Genomic DNA, 17,628 nt, shown 5'->3' with positions numbered 1-17,628 from the left:
TTGATTCGCCCCGCCTCTTATGCCGTGCGGCGTGACACTGAAAACTTGGGCACGTACTGAAGATTTATTTTGCGTTTTATACAATCTGTGCATTTACTTTTTATTGTTAGTATTTCTTCAGCCTCTGAGCCGCCGTTGTGGATTTTGTGGTTTGTTTACTTTTGTTTGCCTTACTTACTTCTCCTTCTCCTTCCTGAACCTGAACTTTTGCACATGTCGCATGATCTTCCCTGGTTTCAGTGCTGATGCCCTGTCCGACTTCAAGGTAAGATACCCTTGGCCCCTCGGCAACTTGGGACCTGTTGGACCCGTTAAGCCCTCCGCCGCGCATAGCGTCCGGGAGTTTTTTTCCTTTCCGATCGGACTCTCGCGATTTACATAAATCAATACGAACCCCCAGCGCTCGGGGCTAAGGATGCCCCAATTTAAATGTTAATCACCGCGGACAAGCTAAAAGTTGTTTGTTTAATTGGCACGAGAGTTATGTCACAGGTGAAGAGTCAGCGCTGGTGATTTATTGACCTCGAAGACGAGACGGAGCGGAGCTGATCCACCGAGCCAGCCAATCAGTAGAATCGCCTGCGTCAGAGTCGTAAAATGCTCATAATTATACGAGGGTATGAAGTGTATTTTGGCTTTATGGCCAATTATTGTTTGCCCCACCATACTAGTAATTTCGGGCTGCACCGCGCTCCATTAGCGAGATCAGTTCCAAGTGCGGACGACCGCCAATGGTGGTCGCCTTAAAACCCCCAGCAAGCTGTCCGAATTGTCCACCTGGACAGGGGTAAATCCCAATTACTAAGGCAGACCAGTTGGAATCGGTCGAGCTACGCCAAAACAAAACCCAATAACTCTCGCCCCGACCGATGAGCTTTCGAAATCTGGTTCAGTCTAGACTGGTGCGTGCGATTCATGACGCCAAAGATAATTAAAAGGGAAATGGAAATGCATAAAAGTGATTACAACACAGCGACAACAACTCTAGCACTACCAAATGCGGTCGTTATGTCGGGAAAGAGTTGGACACCCAACTCCAAGCTGATCCAAGCCGATTCAGCAGCTGTGAGTCTCGGAGCCACTAAAACCAACTGGCAAAATCAACATGTAAATTTCAATTTTCACGTACGTCAATGTTTTTCCTATGAATTTCGTACGTGAACGAGTAAACAAACGACCAGGGTCTGAGAGATAAATCTGTGATAAAACTCCCATTCCATTCCACCCTTTGAACCGCTGGCCCGAGCATCGGACCACTTGCCGAAATTCGGCTGAAAAAACCTTAAGTCAGTCATCGAAAATCCGGTTCGGTTTGCCTGCTTTGGGTCTACGCTGGGCCGCGACTTGGCCAAACCCGCCGCCTGCTCCCTGCCTGCTAAAGCTCTGGATGCCAGAGAGCTGACCATTGCGCTCAGTGTACGAGCCGCTAAAGCTCCTGGTATAAAAGCGAGGCCAGCGAGCTAACAGCTCGCAATTTGAGTTGCGCCTTTGATCGTACCACAACTGCACCCGGGCCACCGAAAATCACCGGAAGAGAAGTGAGTAAGCCATTGTTCAAGCCGTGGTTCGTTTGCCCTGGTTAGGCCGAGCACCCGAGGAATTGAGGTGCAGCACCCATCAAGGATTGCGAAAACCAAACAGCTGGCCACGGGCTAGCATGGATTCGGATATTGGACGCAAATAAGTCGAAAGCTGCTAAAACTACGTGGTGTCGGTGAAATTGTGAAATCTTTTCAAAAATATTAAATCCAAACGATTGCCAATTAGTATGCATATGCGATATATATGCCAAGGGCCATAAATAATGCATGAGCTGGTGGGCAGACCACTAACCGCTTTGGATGATTCTTTGACATGCGTCGAAAACACAGAAAAGCCGAGACTGCCTGACGCCTTCTTATTATCCGCTTACCCGGCAACCAAAAATCCCTCATTTTAGGAAATGTGTTTCGTGGCTTACCTTTAATAATTTGAATTTCCCACCTGCCTTTCCAGATAATCCTCCAAGATGAAAGCCTCGCTAGCTCTAGTGTTCTGTGTTTGTGTCGGTCTTGCGGCAGCTGCTCCTGAAAAAACCTACACCAACAAGTACGACAGTGTCAACGTGGATGAAGTTCTGGGCAACAACCGAGTGTTGGGTAATTATCTCAAGTGCCTGATGGACAAGGGCCCATGCACAGCAGAGGGTCGTGAACTTAAGCGCCTTTTACCCGACGCCCTTCATTCCGACTGCTCAAAGTGCACGGAAGTCCAACGCAAAAACTCACAAAAGGTAATCAACTACCTTCGCGCCAACAAAGCCGGCGAATGGAAGCTCCTCCTGAACAAGTACGATCCCCAAGGCATCTACAGAGCAAAGCACGAGGGACACTGAGCGCTTTGCTTGTCCACCAAATGCACTAATTTCACATGAACCTAATTTAAACCAGAGATCCACAGTAAAGATTTTAGTTTTTTATACCTAAATGCGGAAAACGAAACTTTTATTCCAACGAAGGCGGTGGCTTACGCCAATATATGCTATGAGTCGGCGAACAGCGCGGATGATGGTAGCCATGGGCCGATGTTATATGGTCTCGTTAATAAGGTCGATGGCCCTAAACTGGTTGGCCACATTTACGGTCCAGTCCGATTGGTGTCCAGCGGTGAACTCCTTTACAAAACGGTAGTTGCAGATGAAAACCTTATCCTGGTACTCGGGAAGGGTCCTGCAACAAATGGGTATGAGGAGCTCAGCTTTCGGGCAGTGACAGTCCAAACTTACCCCATGTTCCAGGGTATTTCCTCGCCGCGTTCCCGCATCTCGGATAGACCACGCATTACGTGAAACACCATGGTGATCTCTACGAAACGCTTCTGCAGCTTGTCGTTTGCATCGTCAAACATAATACCTACCTGATAGGGAAAGCTGAGGTATATGTCGCTCTCCTTGATTTCTAGCTGCCTCCGTTGCGTCATTGACAGTTTTTGGATTACCGGTCTAAGCTCTGCGATCGCCTCGGGCGAGACAAGATTGTCCAGGGAGTCTAAGTCGCCGCCCATCAGTTTTGAGGATACTACCTATGAGGGAATTAATATCATTACACTTCATGATAGACAAACCATGACGCACCTGCAGCGCTTGCTTGGCGCCGTATATGAAGTCCTTGAGTTGAAACTCGCTGTCGAAGTAGGGTCGAATTATGAACTGTATGGTGATCCAATTTTTTAACGAGTTAAGCGCCGATGGCCACACGATCTCTGGAAAGTCCATTAGGCGAGGCAGGCGGTTAAGGCTCTCTCTGGCATTCTGCTCCTTCTTGTCTTGCTCCTGCGGCAGCGAGGCGAAAGACCGACTGACCGGTTGTGTTGGCTTCGAGATGGACCCAGCTTCCTGTCCCCCGGAGGCTGCCACTGTGGGTCTGGGCTGCAAACGCATCAGGGATATCCGGGCCATGCCCAAGCAGCGTATAAGCGTGTGCTGCATTGCAGAAATTGCACTCTGAACAGCTGCAACTGGGCTAAAAAGTTGTTTTTGTTTTTCTTAGCCAATTTAGTGTGACCGCAAGTAGATAAATAAAATATACCAAGCTTCGTTACTTAATTGCTCTAACTTAATTCGAACAATATAAATATGGCCGGATCTTGCACATCCAAGCTGCTGGAAACCGCACAAAGTAGTTGTTATTAAATATTTTTTTTAAATAAATCTTGCCACTCCGCTTAAACTAGTACATCCCCGAGGCGTTGCCAGACCCCCGAGTACGTTATCGATGTATCGATAGCACCCTTCAGAAAATGGTGCTGACTTCCGGCTGTCAAATTTTTCTTTCTTTCCTAGCCACGACGAGGTCGACAGCATGAGGTAGATTTGAGTTCGCAAATATGAGCGAAAAGTTGCGCTCGCGGGGTCTAAATGTTTGCAAAGTGTGCCGGGCGAGCGCGTGCCGTATGATGCAGCTGCCGGGCGGACAAGTGCCATTCTGTTTCCCGGCAGTTGTGAAATAACCGAACATGCGACGCTCATGCACACACACACACAAGCTGATAGGCGCATCCCAGCACGCTACTTTCGAAATGATGGACTAACAAGTTACCCTCCTTTGCAGTTCTCTAAAGCTCCAGAAGAGGCTCGCAGCCTCCGTGCTGCGATGCGGCAAGAAGAAGGTCTGGTTGGATCCCAATGAAATCAACGAGATCGCTAACACAAACTCGCGTGAGTAGAAATGGTCTAAATGGTCGAATAGACAGCCCAGCTAACTGTGTTGTTAACCCATTCCAGGTCAGAACATTCGCAAGCTTATCAAGGATGGTCTGATCATCAAGAAGCCCGTCGTGGTCCACTCCCGTTACCGTGTGCGCAAAAACACCGAGGCCCGCCGCAAGGGACGTCACTGCGGATTCGGAAAGCGTAAGGGTACTGCGAACGCCCGCATGCCTACCAAGCTGCTGTGGATGCAGCGCCAGCGCGTTCTGCGCCGCCTGTTGAAGAAGTACCGCGACAGCAAGAAGATTGACAGGCACCTGTACCACGACCTGTACATGAAGTGCAAGGGTAACGTATTCAAGAACAAGCGCGTCCTCATGGAGTACATCCACAAGAAGAAGGCTGAGAAGCAGCGCAGCAAGATGCTGGCTGATCAGGCCGAGGCTCGCCGACAGAAGGTGCGTGAGGCCCGCAAGCGCCGCGAGGAGCGTATTGCCACCAAGAAGCAGGAGCTCATCGCCCTGCATGCTAAGGAGGACGAGATCGCTGCCAAGGCCGCCACCGCGGGTCACTAAGCAGTCCGACCTCGCTAGTCGAGGAACTCCATATTGATAGTACTGTTTATCGTCTGAATAAAACACCTTTAGTTTGGCCGAAATGATTTTGTACAAACGTGAAACTCATGCTTATTTTTTTAATGGCTTTCCCTGGGAGCAGTCGTAAGGGAATTTGGTTGAATGTGACTTGTTAATTCTTATTCCCTTATGTTGCATTTCATTGTGAATTCAGATTAAAGACGGTGATTAAATTCAAAATATTCACTTCCCTCGTTTTAATATCCTCAATACCCCACAACTTCAAATGCTTAAAAAACTTTAATATATTGGTTCTTGCGACTAGCTTTTTGTGAGAAGTATTTTGGCATTTAATTCGTTAATTATGCCAGGTAATGGATTCATTTTACAAGCAGCGTCAATTATTACTCAGAAGTTTAATTGTTGTATTATCCTAATATATTTTACTTTAAGGTTACCCATATTCCAAGCTTAACTGAAAATAAGCTGGCCCTAACTATGTAGGATAACAAGACGTCCCCAAAGCTCTAGAATTCTATATGCATTTGTATTCTTGAATTTAAATCCTATGTATAATTTAAATAAAAAGTCAAATAAATGTATAGTAATAAATAACTGATGAAAAAAGTAAAAAAGGTCATGAAAAACCGCTAATCTTTGATGTAAATGCCAAATGTCCCCTCCTTCAATATGTATATGTATGTAGGTAGTGAATAAATAGCGGTAAAAGAGCGATGAACCGTGATTTGTTTTGCCTATAATAATGCGATTAAACAGCGGTGGCTATAGCGGTGTTTTTGTGATGTTTTTCTTAGGGATAATTTCCTGGGACATGCTAATGCTAAAATCATCGTTTTTTATACAAAATGCGATCGGTACTTTTACTGAGCGCTTATTTACTACCGAAAAACTGGGCAATGCATCTTAATGCTGTGTTAAGTCGGAAACTTAAAATAGGCAACCGTATTTAATATACTAGTTTAATTAGTTCGTTTATACCTAAAGTAAAAATTAATTTATTTTTTAGTATTTAATCGATTGTATAAAAGATATTTACTACCGAAAAACTGGGCAATGCATCTTAATGCTGTGTTAAGTCGGAAACTTAAAATAGGCAACCGTATTTAATATACTAGTTTAATTAGTTCGTTTATACCTAAAGTAAAAATTAATTTATTTTTTAGTATTTAATCGATTGTAAAAAAGATTCCAGTGTCTCCAGTGTTCGCTAATCAGCAAACCTTATCTTTAATTGTGATTACCTTCATTGGGATTATTCACTCATCAAATAATATTGTAGAAAAAATGAAGGAGTCTAGAAATCTTGAAAACTTTGTGGAAAAAAAGCTCTATGAATGCAAAAAGAAGTATGTTGACATTCCAAAGGACGAGGGACAACGATATGGTAAGCACTATGAAGCACTGACATCTAAAATCTTTGAAATACTGAGAAAGGAGAATCCAGAGCTGGACATCATTATTGCTGAGTTCAGTTTGGAAGGTAAGTCATTCACGGGGCTCAACTTCACATAACTCCATCCAATTTCCGATATATGTATATTATCGGAACCATAATGATAAAAAAAAAGTCCGGTCGTATTCGTGTATCCGCGCTTCGTACTCGTTTCCATCGCGATCCCTCCGCGCCGCGTTTCTCAGTCATTACTTACCGCGCAGCTTAAATTCCGCAGGCAGTGTCGGGGATATGTTAAAGATCGCGAAGCCCAACGAATTCGATTTGGTATTTAAGTTAAAATTTCCGTACTACAAAAGCATCGCCGTGACGCGAGATCCGAAAATTCCGGGCAACGTACTACTCGATATGACGCGCGTGTTAGAGCTCCTTAAGGATGATCCCCGCGAGGATTTCCAGAGAATTCGGGAACTGATTCAGGGTCGACTCGTGGATGCGCAAAACTTTTTCGTCGTGGACAGGCTTCGTTCTTGGCTTCAGAGCTTGTTTAGCCAGGCACTCAACAGGATATCATATCGCGTGGAGCTGGTTGCCGGCGTAGTGTCCCATCTCAAATATAGAACCTGTGGGCCGGCCCACACTATCTACGTGTACGGTGATTATGAGTACTCTGTCGACTACGTACCTGCAATCTGTTTGGCGGCCGAACAGAACGTCTTGCCCACGAAGCAATTGGAGTGCTTTAAACGCGCCAACACTTCTTACTGGGAGGCGATTCCCAAGCCTCTGAAACCCCTAACTGAAACCAGCATGATCTCCTTTCGTTCCTCGTTTTACGCCGTAGAGAAAATATTGCTGCAGGATGTGCACGAGAATTGCCGGAATGCAATTAGGTTTATGAAAAAATTTCGCGATGTGAAGACCAACTTGGGCAATTGCAAAAGTTATTACATTAAAACTTTATTTCTTTGGAAAATTATACAGGAACCAGAGTCCTACTGGCTGAATCCGCTCTCATTCATTTTAGCCGATGTAAGCATGAAGTGACTTCAGTATGTCGACGAATGCAAAAATAATTTTAATTTAAATTTAACAGATGTTCGACGACTTGGCGGAGAACTTAAGGCGGGGAGTTATTACCTTTTTTTGGGACCCCGAGCTGAACATGATCGACGCATTGACCCGGGATCAAGTTTGGGAAATGTACCTGTGCGTGCAAAGGATTCCAAGAGACCTGAGGGGCGCAGAGATCAGCCGGAATAAATGGAGTTTTTTCGTACTTCGGGAATTCAGTAAGCTTTTATAGAAAATGTACTTCCAACTGTCTTTAACGCCTCTTTGTTTTTTAGGTCACAAAAAGGAAAGAAATGTAAATCTAAAGTGCAGCTCTAGGCGAAAACGAAATGTTATTAAGGGACTGAAGACCACTTCAATTTGCAAGCTAAGAAATGCTCGAACTAACGGTACCTGGACTGCTGGACTTTGGACTCGACCCGGCCATGCGTACAGAGGCCCATCGGAAACGGTGTCGACTTGGGACACAGTAAAGGACGCAGCGTGGTCAGAAGGGATTGTGGAGTAAGTGGATAGTGTCCTGCGACACGAGCGGTCCTAACAGACGTGCGCTTCCGGGTGGTTGCAAAGGTGGTTCTGGGAAGAGCATTGATTCGCAATAATGGAAGTTCTCTAATCTCAGTGCAATTTACATATGTACTCTCCAGCAATTGTTGAATGCACTTTAGTAGTAATAAGAGGAAAATTAAATGGCACGCTCTATTTTTTGCCCAAGTTATGTTACAACAATCTATATTGATAATTTGGTGCAAAACTAAAAAAAAATAAAACAATGTTGAATATTTTGCCACTTATCCTAATTTATTTTTAAATTTAAGCATTTTCGAATTAGCTAATTAATTAACGGCGTTGGCCGGTGCTGCCACATTGAACATGACAGCTGATGTTTACATCGATTGCCCCGAGCTGAGTAATCGATAGTTCTATCGGAGCCTCCGCAGCCCTGACTCGGCCCGTACTATAAAAGCAACTGGCAATGCTTCCCTCTCTGTAATTTTTTCAAAATTCTTCTCGCTGACTGCTCGTGTCGAAACAGAAACTGAAATTAAATTAAACTCGGTGCGTGTGCAGACTACTTAGAATTCCCATATTTAATTGGTTCGGACTAGATCGACGGCCAAAGCCAAACCAAAGTCGGGGTCTAATCGAGTACATGTAAATTTTTGGCATAAAACAGCCGCGACTTATTGGAGGCAGCGCACTAGACACAGCAGTTCCGCCGGGGCAGCAGCTACTCCTATTCCGAATCCAAACCAATTCAGGCCAGACCTGCACTGCAACCGAGCTGAAGCCAGCCCAGTCACCTGTGCCGATTTCGTAATCCCTGTCAGGAATACTCCGATTCCAAACGCGAGTGAAAGTGCGCGAGTGTTGGTGCGGCCAAAGAAAATTTCTCGAACCACATATTTCCTGCAGCAGCAGTACATAGTCATCAGGAATACACAGTCATCATGAGTGGATACACGGACCTCACCAAGCTGGAGACAAGTCGGTAAGTCGCAATCCGAATTCGCTAGTTAAGGCGTTTAAGTTCAATTTGCCCAAGTGATGCTAAATTGATCCCCCCCCCCCGTTCCCGATCCATCACCCAAGCCCCGCACTGCCTCTCCTCTAACCCATCCGAATCGCTCTCTTCCGTCCATTTACTCGCCTCTCAAATTGAATCCAAACCGCACCCCGCGAGCGTTTTCTCTTTCGTTTGCACCACCACCGCCGAACGAAAAACGAGATACAAGAAATTTATCGTACGATTTTCGATGGACAGGGGGACGGACGGCCATTCAAACTCGAAAGAAAAATACAACAACAAATACAAAAAAAATAAAATAAAATAAAAAAATCAAGCCAGCGCTAATATGACACAATCGGCTATATATTGTACACCTATACAGAAGTATGTTGGTGTTTTTTTTGCCGTTTGTTTGCCCAAATGTTTCGAGTGAGCCAGCGGAGGCAAATCACAGCTTTGGGATAAGCGATAAGATGCCTTATCTGTGCGCACCTCCGGTCCACTGACACCAGTCCGCCAGCCCAGCTATCGGCCATAGCCATTACTCATCGCTTCTGGTGCTGCCCGCCTCCTTGGGGCGCTTAAATCGCAGAAAATTCTCTGATTCACCTCGTTGCGCTGGCAGTGTGTCACTTTTTGAGGCAGGTGTCGCCTTGAGCGCCAACTTACGGTCGTCAATGCTCTATGCCCGATGGCCGAGCCAATCCGGCCAACCCGGCCACCGAGTAGGTAGAATATCTAATTTGCGGGCGTATCAAAAATCGATTATGCTGGAGGTCGAGGCGCAGCCAAAGCCAAAGTAAACCAAATATTGGTCAACTCTGTTCGTATGGCTATGTATATGCCATTGCTCAACATTGCAAATACGAGAAATACCACTAAACATGGTTGCATGAGCGATGGTAGGAAGGTGAGGGGAAGGCAGAGCATCGCTAGAGATTCATTCATCTTGCTCAGCTGATGGAGGCGACTCTGGCCGCTGTACAGTTTCTGGGCAACATCACGCCACTCGGCGGCAAAGAGAAAACGGCGAAACGGACCGAAGAGAGAGTGCGAAGAGAAGCGTTTGATTCGCTTGCCACATAAAGCCAGCTCGTCATCAGCCACCCACCAAACCACCACCCCTTCAGCACTCCTTCACCGCCCTTAGCTACCGCTGAGCGAAAAAGTCGCCTGATTTCGGCGTTGTATGCGGTACCCTCCCTCTCCCGCTGCTTACCCCGCCCTTCTTGGCGAGCATGTCGCGTGACGCTTGTGGGGCTTAGCCAAATTTCCATAACACTTCAGGTGTACCTATTGCCTGGTCAATTGGCTGGTAGCATCTGGCGTGTTGCCCAAGCCGGCGTTTTTGGGCTTTCGGGATCTGTTCAGAGGATTCGCAAGGAAAGGATTCAAAATGCAGTGATAAGTTGAACTATCGTGTGGCCAGCTTAAGTGACTAAGCGAAGCAAGGGTCGTGGTCAGGGCTAGAAAATATCTATAATTTAAAATAAATAGAGGCGATTACTCAGGTTTCCACGAGATGGCAGTCAATTATGGTCGAGTGTCTAAGCGAAAAGCGTTGATAAGATGGTAATTGTTTTCGCATTCCTACGCGGATTTCCATGATTGGAACCCGCTGCAATTAGCTTAATTAGTCACTCTGTTCAGTGGCTGGGAATCCTCCGTCGACGTCCACGACATCTGGCCGTGCCAGTGGAAAGAACATTGACACCCGCGCCAGCCTTCTCTAGATCTAGATCTTATTGTGGTTCTAGACCACAGTGAGACGATGTCGGTCAGCAGAGTTCGGAGCACGCAGTACTCGCGTGGCCACCCCACCCCGGCCTGCCGCGCGTTACACTTCAGTCATCGATATCTAGATTTTCTAAGTTGGATTGCCATGGCATCGGGGCGGGCGCTGGCCAGGGATAGAACTGTAGGGTAGAGGTCTTTAAATGGCGCAGTCACTGAAACTAAATTTATCAGTGCGCTCGGCGCTCGCTCTGTCAACTAGCTGCGATCACGCGGCCCCGAACTGGCTGCCCACATGCCGATCCGCCCCGAGCAATCTGGCCGCATTAAATAGGAGGTGCGGGAGATACGCAACTTCAGCTCTGTCTGGGAACTGTCTAGCGACGATAAGCCAAGCCGCCTCTAGACTTTGGCCGCTCCAGCTCCAGATATCAGCAACTAACATATATTCCCGGCGGGTTAATGGAGGGAGCTCAGGCAAGTTTATGGGGCTTGACCTGGAGATGTTACGCGATCTTTTCGTGAAATTAAAGTTAATGCGACCAGCCAGGATTGTATAACCATTACATTGAAGCTTGCGAGCAAAGTCGGGCTTTACCCTCGCACCCCGCCACCGACAGCACGTGGACGCGTTAAATTGGCTTTGGAAACCAAAATAGAAATCTTTCTGTCCGTCCGTCTGTGCTTTGTTTTAAGAGCCACACGAGCAATGTCAGGTATAAAGCACCAACTGGTTTTCTATTTTATACAAATTGAATTTGCGACAACGCCAGCGAGTCGCTGATTTGCATAGAAACCAATTCATATATATCATATGCCACGTTGGTCAGCAGGAGGCGCACCCATCTCCAGTCGAAAGCATCAAAGAAAGATGGCTTCGAGTGGCGGAAGTCTGATCGCCGCAGACTTAACGACGCTTTAGAACGGCCAGCGCTTGGTCCAGTCTGGCGTGATGTGGCATAGTCACTAATCACGCAGACTATTGTCCAATCCAAACTGGTTCCCCTGCACACGCTCTACTGGTTTATTGTGCTCTGGCCCAAGCTCATCTTTCGATTGTTCTGTTTTTCAGAAACTGCCTGCGCCGCATCGCCCGTCACGATGAGCAGCAGTTCTCCAAAGACAGCATTGTCAATGTGATGGAAAAGTTTGTAAAGACTGTCAACATTATGGACGACACCATACTGGTGCCATGCAGGCTCATGGATCGGCAGGTTGGTACCGCATAACCCAAGAACCCCAGCCCCCCATTTGACCAGCCATCCGGATCCGGAACCAACAACTTATGGCTCCCACTTTACATAATTTATCCCCAGATCGGCGACAGCACTGACATCATCCCAGCAACCGGCAAGGACTCGACCGCCAACCAGCTGACACAGACCTCCAGTGCCCACGGCAAGCGGGGAGCGGCGCATTCAAAAAATGTCCAAGACTTTCTCAGCGCCTCCGAGCTGTTCAATCTGTACAACATGCTGAACTCCCTGAAAAAAGATCTGCTTTGGACCGCCAACCAGGAGGACGACGACCAGCAGCACTCCGAACAGCAGCTCAACGCCAGTACCAGTTCCACTTCGAGCTGCAATCCCAGCGAGAGCAAGACTGAATTCAACAGCGGCAGTCCAAGCACAACCGCATCCGGAAGTGTCAAGGGTCATGTGCGCCGTACCTCTACCGCATCCATGATGTCCACCAACTCGGTGAGCAACATGAGTGACTCTGACTCGGACATATCGCAGGAAAACGACTCGGGGCTAGAGTCCGATGGCAACAAGAGCGACAACGCCCAAAGCAGCGACGGCAGCGACATTGTAGACGTCGCCAAATCGAAGCCGGGCTCGGGGGACAAGGCCACGGAGCTGGCCAAGCGCTGCCGGAGGCATCTTAACGGTCTGTACCAGTGCCTGGAACAAATGACAGAGGCGGCCAACTACCTGACCGCCAGATACCAAAGTGATATTGGGCCCGTCTAGGACCGCCAACTCAAGGCCTTCTCGACCCTCTATTTCCTATGCCTCCTACACTATCACTTTCTTTCGAGCTGGTCGGGGTTAACTTCATACCATAGTCGCGGGCGGGTCTTTACACTCATTATTATCAAGTGTGAGGTATTTTTTTAACTTTAACTATAACTGTATCAAAATATCTATATCTATGTATGTATATGATTATGTATATGTATCTTGAGGGGGTGCTAAGCAAGACATATGAGAATCGTATGTGTGCAATAGGATTGTATAAATGTATAACTGAGGATGATAAATAACTGGTAGATATAGTAGTGGATAAAGCAGCGCCTAAGCAACAAATTAACAAACGTTCTATTGTAAAAATTGTAACCTCTGCGTTGCATCTCTCTTATGGGTTTAAGGGTAGCCAAAGTCAAAAATCACAGAAGCGAGTCGCATCTATCCCAATCATTCCTTCTGTACCCGTTGGGGCTCCATTGCGCCCAAGTCAACAAATAACCACCATGGCGCAGCGGTGGCACCGGCCCGAATATCCCTCTTCTTTACAATTGATTTTCGTATTTATATATTGGATAGATAGCTATGGGAACTGCAAAACAACACTAAAGCAAACGATGTTCAACAAGTACAAGAAATCTAATTTCTAACTAAATTACGAATACGAACGTAAGTGAAGTGGGAGCTATGCTTGTGGAGACGGGACCACTTCACTTTTAGCCTGTATGCAAATTTATATATTCCACAATTGTTATTGTAATTGTTTAAGCCAACTATTTGTGCCGTTATGTTTCGTTTGATTTCCACTTCGCAGCCGACCAGGGACACCCAGTGGTTACAGCAGGGGGGATCTCCTAAATCCCACCAAAGGTGACCTGGATACCCGACTGTGAGTCCCTGGTTCGGCAACGAGGACTGCAGAGCGAACTGTAAATTACTAACGTTAATAGCGCTTGTGCGAGAGCTAAAAGAGAATTATTTATACATAATAAATAAATTTTACTTAGAAAATATATTCAGCTTGCTCTTTTACTGTGCTCGTTCTGGTGAGCCCCCTTTTTGGGGCTTGGCAACGATAAAGAAAGTGCCAACGGAGCTAAATTTCAGTTCTGGCTCGTGCGATGGGTACAAAGGCCGCTTGGATCAGCGGAGTCGAATGGTTGAAAGGTGGCATTGGCCATTGTAAATGCGCTATTTAGATTACAGTGGATACCCCGTAAACGAACCGACTTTTGAAACAAAGTGCATTCTAGATCGCGCCTTGTTGCCACTCTTGTTGTCAATATAGCAATGGAGGTATTTAAACTAGCTTCTCTGAGTTTCAAGTTTCATCGAAATTTCTTAATTAATTAATCAGTCGTACTGATGTTTCCCTTCTCAACGGAAATTCCTCCTTATCTTATCCTAATGAAAACAAAGAGTCGATATAATTTATATTTATAGCAACAACATAACCAACGTGACCACTTGTCATCCAGGTTTCGTTATATGATTGTGTGCCTCTGCAATCTGCAGTACTTCTCAATCGGAATCGGAAACTTTTCAATCTAATCGCACTTCCAGGATATTTAATGAAAGCAAACGCGTGCCACATCTTGAGAGTCACTGGTATTATTCCTCTGGTGTCTTTGATTAGGCGTAACCCGGGGAAAGGGAAAACTTTTCCTCGAACCACTTCTAGGTGAAGCCTATGAGGCAACCTTATCGCCGCATAGATAAAGTGCTTAAGGCGAAGCATTTGTCCAATAACAAAGTAACCGTAACCGACCGTGAAAAAAAACCACCGATCATGCGACTGACTCATGGGCATATCTATCTCCCGCTTAAGTTTAGGGCGTGGGAGGCCCAGGGAACTGGTGTCTCTCCAGTTCTTGGATCAAGACCGTAAATGCAGATCCATGCGGGAAAAAAACATGCGACTCAAGCTAATGGTGGGCGCAATCCATTTCAATCTGGGTTCGGTTACTATTCTGATAAGTATGTATCTGGGCCAAGTTAATTGTGCTAGTTAGTGTTTATTTCTGTTTCCATTATGACTGTGCTCTTGGACGTGGCCTTATCATGGTGGTGTCGAGAATTGCTTCCAGTCTAACCATGAACTTGTTTCGTGCTTATCGGCAGACTCCACTTGAGCGGTTTCCAGGGTCTTCCTCCTGCCCCACTGAATTGGTTGGAATCGAACCCGGCTGTGAGTCGGGGGATTTCTTATTCTGAGAGGTTCTACGTCTCCTCTCAGGCAATCAATTAGCGCCCTGCTACGGCTTCCGCATCGCCGGATGGTCCGGGAGGGGGTGGCCAGCCGTTTGCCAACTACGCCAATCTAAAGCTCGGGTTTCTTTCGAAACTTTGTTTTGGAATGGTGGATTGCCTTAGATTTCGGCTGCTGTGAGGCAAAACTTGTTTACGGTTCTAGTTGCCTTCGGCTTCCGCTTATTGTTGGCCGTTCGCTCGCCTTAACCCCGGACGACGCCGAGATAGACGGAAGTATCCAAGCTCTGCGAAGATCGATACTGCGCCTATGCTGCCTTGTTGCCTCTCCGTTTATTGACCCCATCCAAACCGAAAGCACCTGTACCTTGAGCAGATCAAGAGAACCGCCCTCAGCCTCTCGCCTTAAGGAATTAGCATAACTCGGAGGCGACAAAAGAAAGTCAGAGTCGACGTGAGTCAGAAGCTTGGTCTGTTTGTAATGGTTAAGCATTTCGGTACTGCCCAAGGTCGGAGTCCAATTATCCAAGGCTGGAGCTGGTGCTCTGCAGCATTGAGATGCAGCCATCGCAGAGCTGAGAAACGAAGTCGGAACCAAATATTATCACGTGCCGCAGCTGAAATCCGAAAATAACAATAACTCGGCATGCAAATCGAAACGAGAAATTAATTAATAACGGCACTCCGACCAGCTTCATCGCCGATTAGCATGAAAGGTCCGAGCGCATCGAGAAACACTTCCGTTTGACCCCAGATCGACGTACGCAGGCGGAAGCTGAGATCTTGGCTCGCACCTTAACAATTGTGTCTAACTTTGACTGGATTGGCAAATCGCCGCTAGGGTCGCCTCTCCAGTACCCGAACGCTTCCTGCTTCCATACGCGGATGCTGGTCTCATTATGGCCGCGGACCGATGGATTTGGATATGGATATGGTTAGGTTTCTACCGCCGAATCGGGCGCCGAGAACAGAATTCCGCATTATGCTGTCAGAAGTACGTCACATTGCCGAATAACCGGCCCCCTCCTTTCCGTACGCCCAACCCCTGCCCATCTGCGAGTTTTTAACAGATCAAGAGTTAAGCGCAAACAACGCTTACGATCTTGCGGGGATTGGCGGGGCCGGACCGTGTTAGCAGCCAGCACTGCGAAGTCAGTTCATGGCTGTAGCCTCTGGTACAAAGTCCAAAAACTCGAAATTCGACACACACACACGTCCGAAGCCGAGTTGGCCGAGCTCACACGGCAGACATTACAGAGCGCGCTAAATCACGCCAAAGATATTCATTCACGAACATTCTGCGGACTTGTAGAGATAGTTTCCCAATCCGCGTTACCCGAAACTCGATTCCCGCCCCAGGTGGGATGCACCGACCCTCTCAAAGTCCAGCGACCAACGTGATCTCCTGCTGAATGGGAGCGAGCGCTAATTGAGCACCCTCGAAATTAATTAGCTTGACCCACTCCACACATTAAAGGGGACCTACACTCACATTCGCATAAAGGTGGGCCAAGTTCGGAAAGCCAAAGAGCTGTCGTGACGTCAGTGGCATTTTGAGATACAGGCACTTGAAGCCAATAAGCCAGGAACAGGTTCAATGGGAATGGAGGGCTCTGCTCAGAAGGATATGGTATGATGATATTTCTGCAGTTCTAAAACCTAAGAACAGTAATTGACTGATTTTGTGATGCAAAGGAATAAATTTTAGCTACTAACGTTAACGAATCAGAACAGAAATGTAATCATGGTCTGTTGCACTATGATGCCGCTGAGGTTGGTGCCATTTTTGGCAGGCAACTGTGACCTGTTTGTGTAGAGGCAATCACTCAGAGATCACATTAAGTTGGAAGCCCCCGTTCCCCGGATGTCGAGAATCAGAACCGGACAATCCGCTACGCAGCGGGCTGAGCCGATTTTTGCATAGTGCCGCATGACTGGGCTATTTTCCTTTGTCACCTGTGTTTTGGGTACTCCTCATATCGCCTGCCTGCCGTACACAAATCACTTCTCAGAACGAGGTGCAATTGTCTTAGTATTGCGATCATTTGTCTCACGTTGCGAAACTCCGAAGATGTGGCTGACGCAACATTGAGAACTGGACAATAAGAGCATGGGGAAGATCACTCATACGCCCTGTGCAGCAGTGTGGGTAATTACACGCTTACAAGAAGACGAGGCACGGGCAAAAGCTCGGACTTGAGTCAGATGTACACTAACACAGGCGAGTCATTGGACTAGTTTCATAACTGCCAAAACAACAACGTGCCCCTCTGCCCACTCCACCTTTTTGGAGCTGCAGTCCGGCTTGGCCCGCCTCTGATTCGGTTTCTGTAGCGGACTTAGTATCGGGCTCGGCCCGGGCTCAGGTGAATCTGAATGCCACACACCTGGGCATGACCTTCATGGCTAAAAACAGCGGTTGCGGCGACGCCACTGCGCTGTTCCCCTAAACAGCGACTGCGGCAGAGCCCGCAACTGCGCTGGCGCACCGTGCCGACGCTAAAGTAACATTTTACGGCCAAAAACCAAAGCGTCGACAACAACAAGAATCTCAATAATAATAACAATAATCGACAAAGACGTTAAAAAGCAGCAACAACGCACAACAGTCAACACGACGGCAAACAGAAACCACAGCAACATATTAGCCCCCTTCCTCGGAGCTCAAAGCTTTCGGCGCGCTCGAGATCGAAAGCTACACTGTAGATCACATCTTGGTTGTAGTCGGCCATGGCAATACCCTAACCGGAAATCGTCAAGCGCGGAACTTAATAAATAGGTTTTCAGGTTCGCCACCTGACTTACATTGTTTTTCTGTTTTTTTTTTTCACTTTTTAACTTAGTAATTAAAAAGGCCTAGGCAGCATTTGCAAACTAATAGTTTATGGTTGACTTTTCACTGTTTCCAGTATTCGGCAATTGGTTAAGCACCTTCCAAACCGTTAGTAAAAAAAAAAAAG

The 17,628-nt window shown here is 46.9% G+C and overlaps 5 protein-coding genes and 1 long non-coding RNA gene across 18 annotated transcripts; 5 read left to right on the top strand and 1 right to left on the bottom strand.

Moving 5' to 3' along the window:
* The first annotated feature begins 105 nt into the window (after positions 1-105).
* Positions 106-2,470, top strand: Phk-3 (Pherokine 3). Of its 3 annotated transcripts, none has more exons than NM_001299941.1 (2): positions 106-265; positions 1,996-2,470. In NM_001299941.1, exon 2 carries the CDS (start codon positions 2,009-2,011, stop codon positions 2,372-2,374), a length of 366 nt encoding a protein of 121 aa, NP_001286870.1. In that variant the 5' UTR covers positions 106-265; positions 1,996-2,008; the 3' UTR covers positions 2,375-2,470. The 3 variants fall into 3 exon arrangements, with proteins under 3 accessions (NP_001286870.1, NP_001286871.1, NP_611990.1); NM_001299942.1 differs by lacking the exon at positions 106-265 and adding an exon at positions 1,296-1,538; NM_138146.3 differs by lacking the exon at positions 106-265 and adding an exon at positions 1,468-1,538.
* Positions 2,458-3,635, bottom strand: CG3776 (uncharacterized protein). 3 transcript variants are annotated; one of them, NM_001299939.1, is made up of 4 exons: positions 3,567-3,635; positions 3,113-3,500; positions 2,765-3,060; positions 2,458-2,708 (listed from the first exon to the last, which is right to left on the bottom strand). In NM_001299939.1, exons 2-4 carry the CDS (start codon positions 3,464-3,466, stop codon positions 2,567-2,569), a joined length of 792 nt encoding a protein of 263 aa, NP_001286868.1. In that variant the 5' UTR covers positions 3,467-3,500; positions 3,567-3,635; the 3' UTR covers positions 2,458-2,566. The 3 variants fall into 3 exon arrangements, with proteins under 3 accessions (NP_001286868.1, NP_611989.1, NP_001286869.1); NM_138145.3 differs by lacking the exon at positions 3,567-3,635 and having other exon boundaries at positions 3,113-3,502; NM_001299940.1 differs by lacking the exon at positions 3,567-3,635 and having other exon boundaries at positions 2,458-2,653; positions 2,896-3,060; positions 3,113-3,502.
* Positions 3,636-3,765: 130 nt separating this feature from the next.
* On the top strand, positions 3,766-5,436 carry RpL19 (Ribosomal protein L19). Of its 2 annotated transcripts, none has more exons than NM_057283.5 (3): positions 3,766-3,844; positions 4,089-4,195; positions 4,262-5,436. In NM_057283.5, exons 1-3 carry the CDS (start codon positions 3,840-3,842, stop codon positions 4,759-4,761), a joined length of 612 nt encoding a protein of 203 aa, NP_476631.1. In that variant the 5' UTR covers positions 3,766-3,839; the 3' UTR covers positions 4,762-5,436. The 2 variants fall into 2 exon arrangements, with proteins under 2 accessions (NP_476631.1, NP_995941.1); NM_206219.2 differs by having other exon boundaries at positions 3,804-3,844; positions 4,262-4,868.
* Positions 5,437-6,014: 578 nt separating this feature from the next.
* On the top strand, positions 6,015-8,038 carry cGlr2 (cGAS-like receptor 2). Of its 5 annotated transcripts, NM_001299938.1 has the most exons (5): positions 6,015-6,166; positions 6,227-6,262; positions 7,160-7,207; positions 7,272-7,467; positions 7,525-8,038. In NM_001299938.1, exons 1-5 carry the CDS (start codon positions 6,113-6,115, stop codon positions 7,755-7,757), a joined length of 567 nt encoding a protein of 188 aa, NP_001286867.1. In that variant the 5' UTR covers positions 6,015-6,112; the 3' UTR covers positions 7,758-8,038. The 5 variants fall into 4 exon arrangements, with proteins under 5 accessions (NP_001286867.1, NP_001097453.1, NP_001400984.1 ...); NM_001414074.1 differs by having other exon boundaries at positions 6,015-6,262; positions 6,453-7,207; NM_001103983.2 differs by lacking the exon at positions 6,227-6,262.
* Positions 8,039-8,236: 198 nt separating this feature from the next.
* CG2765 (uncharacterized protein) lies at positions 8,237-13,472 on the top strand. 4 transcript variants are annotated; one of them, NM_138144.3, is made up of 3 exons: positions 8,237-8,741; positions 11,566-11,707; positions 11,810-13,472. In NM_138144.3, exons 2-3 carry the CDS (start codon positions 11,633-11,635, stop codon positions 12,464-12,466), a joined length of 732 nt encoding a protein of 243 aa, NP_611988.2. In that variant the 5' UTR covers positions 8,237-8,741; positions 11,566-11,632; the 3' UTR covers positions 12,467-13,472. The 4 variants fall into 4 exon arrangements, with proteins under 4 accessions (NP_611988.2, NP_001097452.1, NP_001097451.1 ...); NM_001103982.3 differs by lacking the exon at positions 8,237-8,741 and adding an exon at positions 10,065-10,331; NM_001103981.2 differs by lacking the exon at positions 8,237-8,741 and adding an exon at positions 10,723-10,970.
* Positions 13,473-15,953: 2,481 nt separating this feature from the next.
* lncRNA:CR44830 (long non-coding RNA:CR44830) lies at positions 15,954-17,536 on the top strand. Its single transcript, NR_124732.1, has one exon. It is a non-coding gene; the product is annotated as a long non-coding RNA:CR44830 (long non-coding RNA).
* Positions 17,537-17,628: the final 92 nt, after the last annotated feature.

This window comes from Drosophila melanogaster, chromosome 2R (genome assembly GCF_000001215.4).
Source record: "Drosophila melanogaster chromosome 2R".
Classification (NCBI taxonomy): domain Eukaryota; kingdom Metazoa; phylum Arthropoda; class Insecta; order Diptera; family Drosophilidae; genus Drosophila; species Drosophila melanogaster.
Note: the sequence above shows the minus strand (reverse complement) of the source record. Positions and strands in the feature narration are given on the sequence as shown.

Excerpts from the sequence above, each read along its gene's own strand:
- Phk-3 (NM_001299941.1), top strand. The coding sequence starts at position 2,009 with ATGAAAGCCTCGCTAGCTCTAGTGTTCTGTGTTTGTGTCGGTCTTGCG.
- CG2765 (NM_138144.3), top strand. The coding sequence starts at position 11,633 with ATGGAAAAGTTTGTAAAGACTGTCAACATTATGGACGACACCATACTG. Across the intron at positions 11,708-11,809 it reads GCAGGCTCATGGATCGGCAG|ATCGGCGACAGCACTGACAT; the intron begins GTTGGTACCGCA and ends ATTTATCCCCAG.
- cGlr2 (NM_001414074.1), top strand. The coding sequence starts at position 6,067 with ATGAAGGAGTCTAGAAATCTTGAAAACTTTGTGGAAAAAAAGCTCTAT. Across the intron at positions 6,263-6,452 it reads TGCTGAGTTCAGTTTGGAAG|GCAGTGTCGGGGATATGTTA; the intron begins GTAAGTCATTCA and ends TAAATTCCGCAG. Across the intron at positions 7,208-7,271 it reads TCTCATTCATTTTAGCCGAT|ATGTTCGACGACTTGGCGGA; the intron begins GTAAGCATGAAG and ends TAAATTTAACAG.
- CG3776 (NM_001299939.1), bottom strand. The coding sequence starts at position 3,466 with ATGCAGCACACGCTTATACGCTGCTTGGGCATGGCCCGGATATCCCTG. Across the intron at positions 3,061-3,112 it reads GCGCCAAGCAAGCGCTGCAG|GTAGTATCCTCAAAACTGAT; the intron begins GTGCGTCATGGT and ends ATTCCCTCATAG. Across the intron at positions 2,709-2,764 it reads GAAATACCCTGGAACATGGG|GACCCTTCCCGAGTACCAGG; the intron begins GTAAGTTTGGAC and ends CATTTGTTGCAG.
- RpL19 (NM_057283.5), top strand. Across the intron at positions 4,196-4,261 it reads GATCGCTAACACAAACTCGC|GTCAGAACATTCGCAAGCTT; the intron begins GTGAGTAGAAAT and ends AACCCATTCCAG.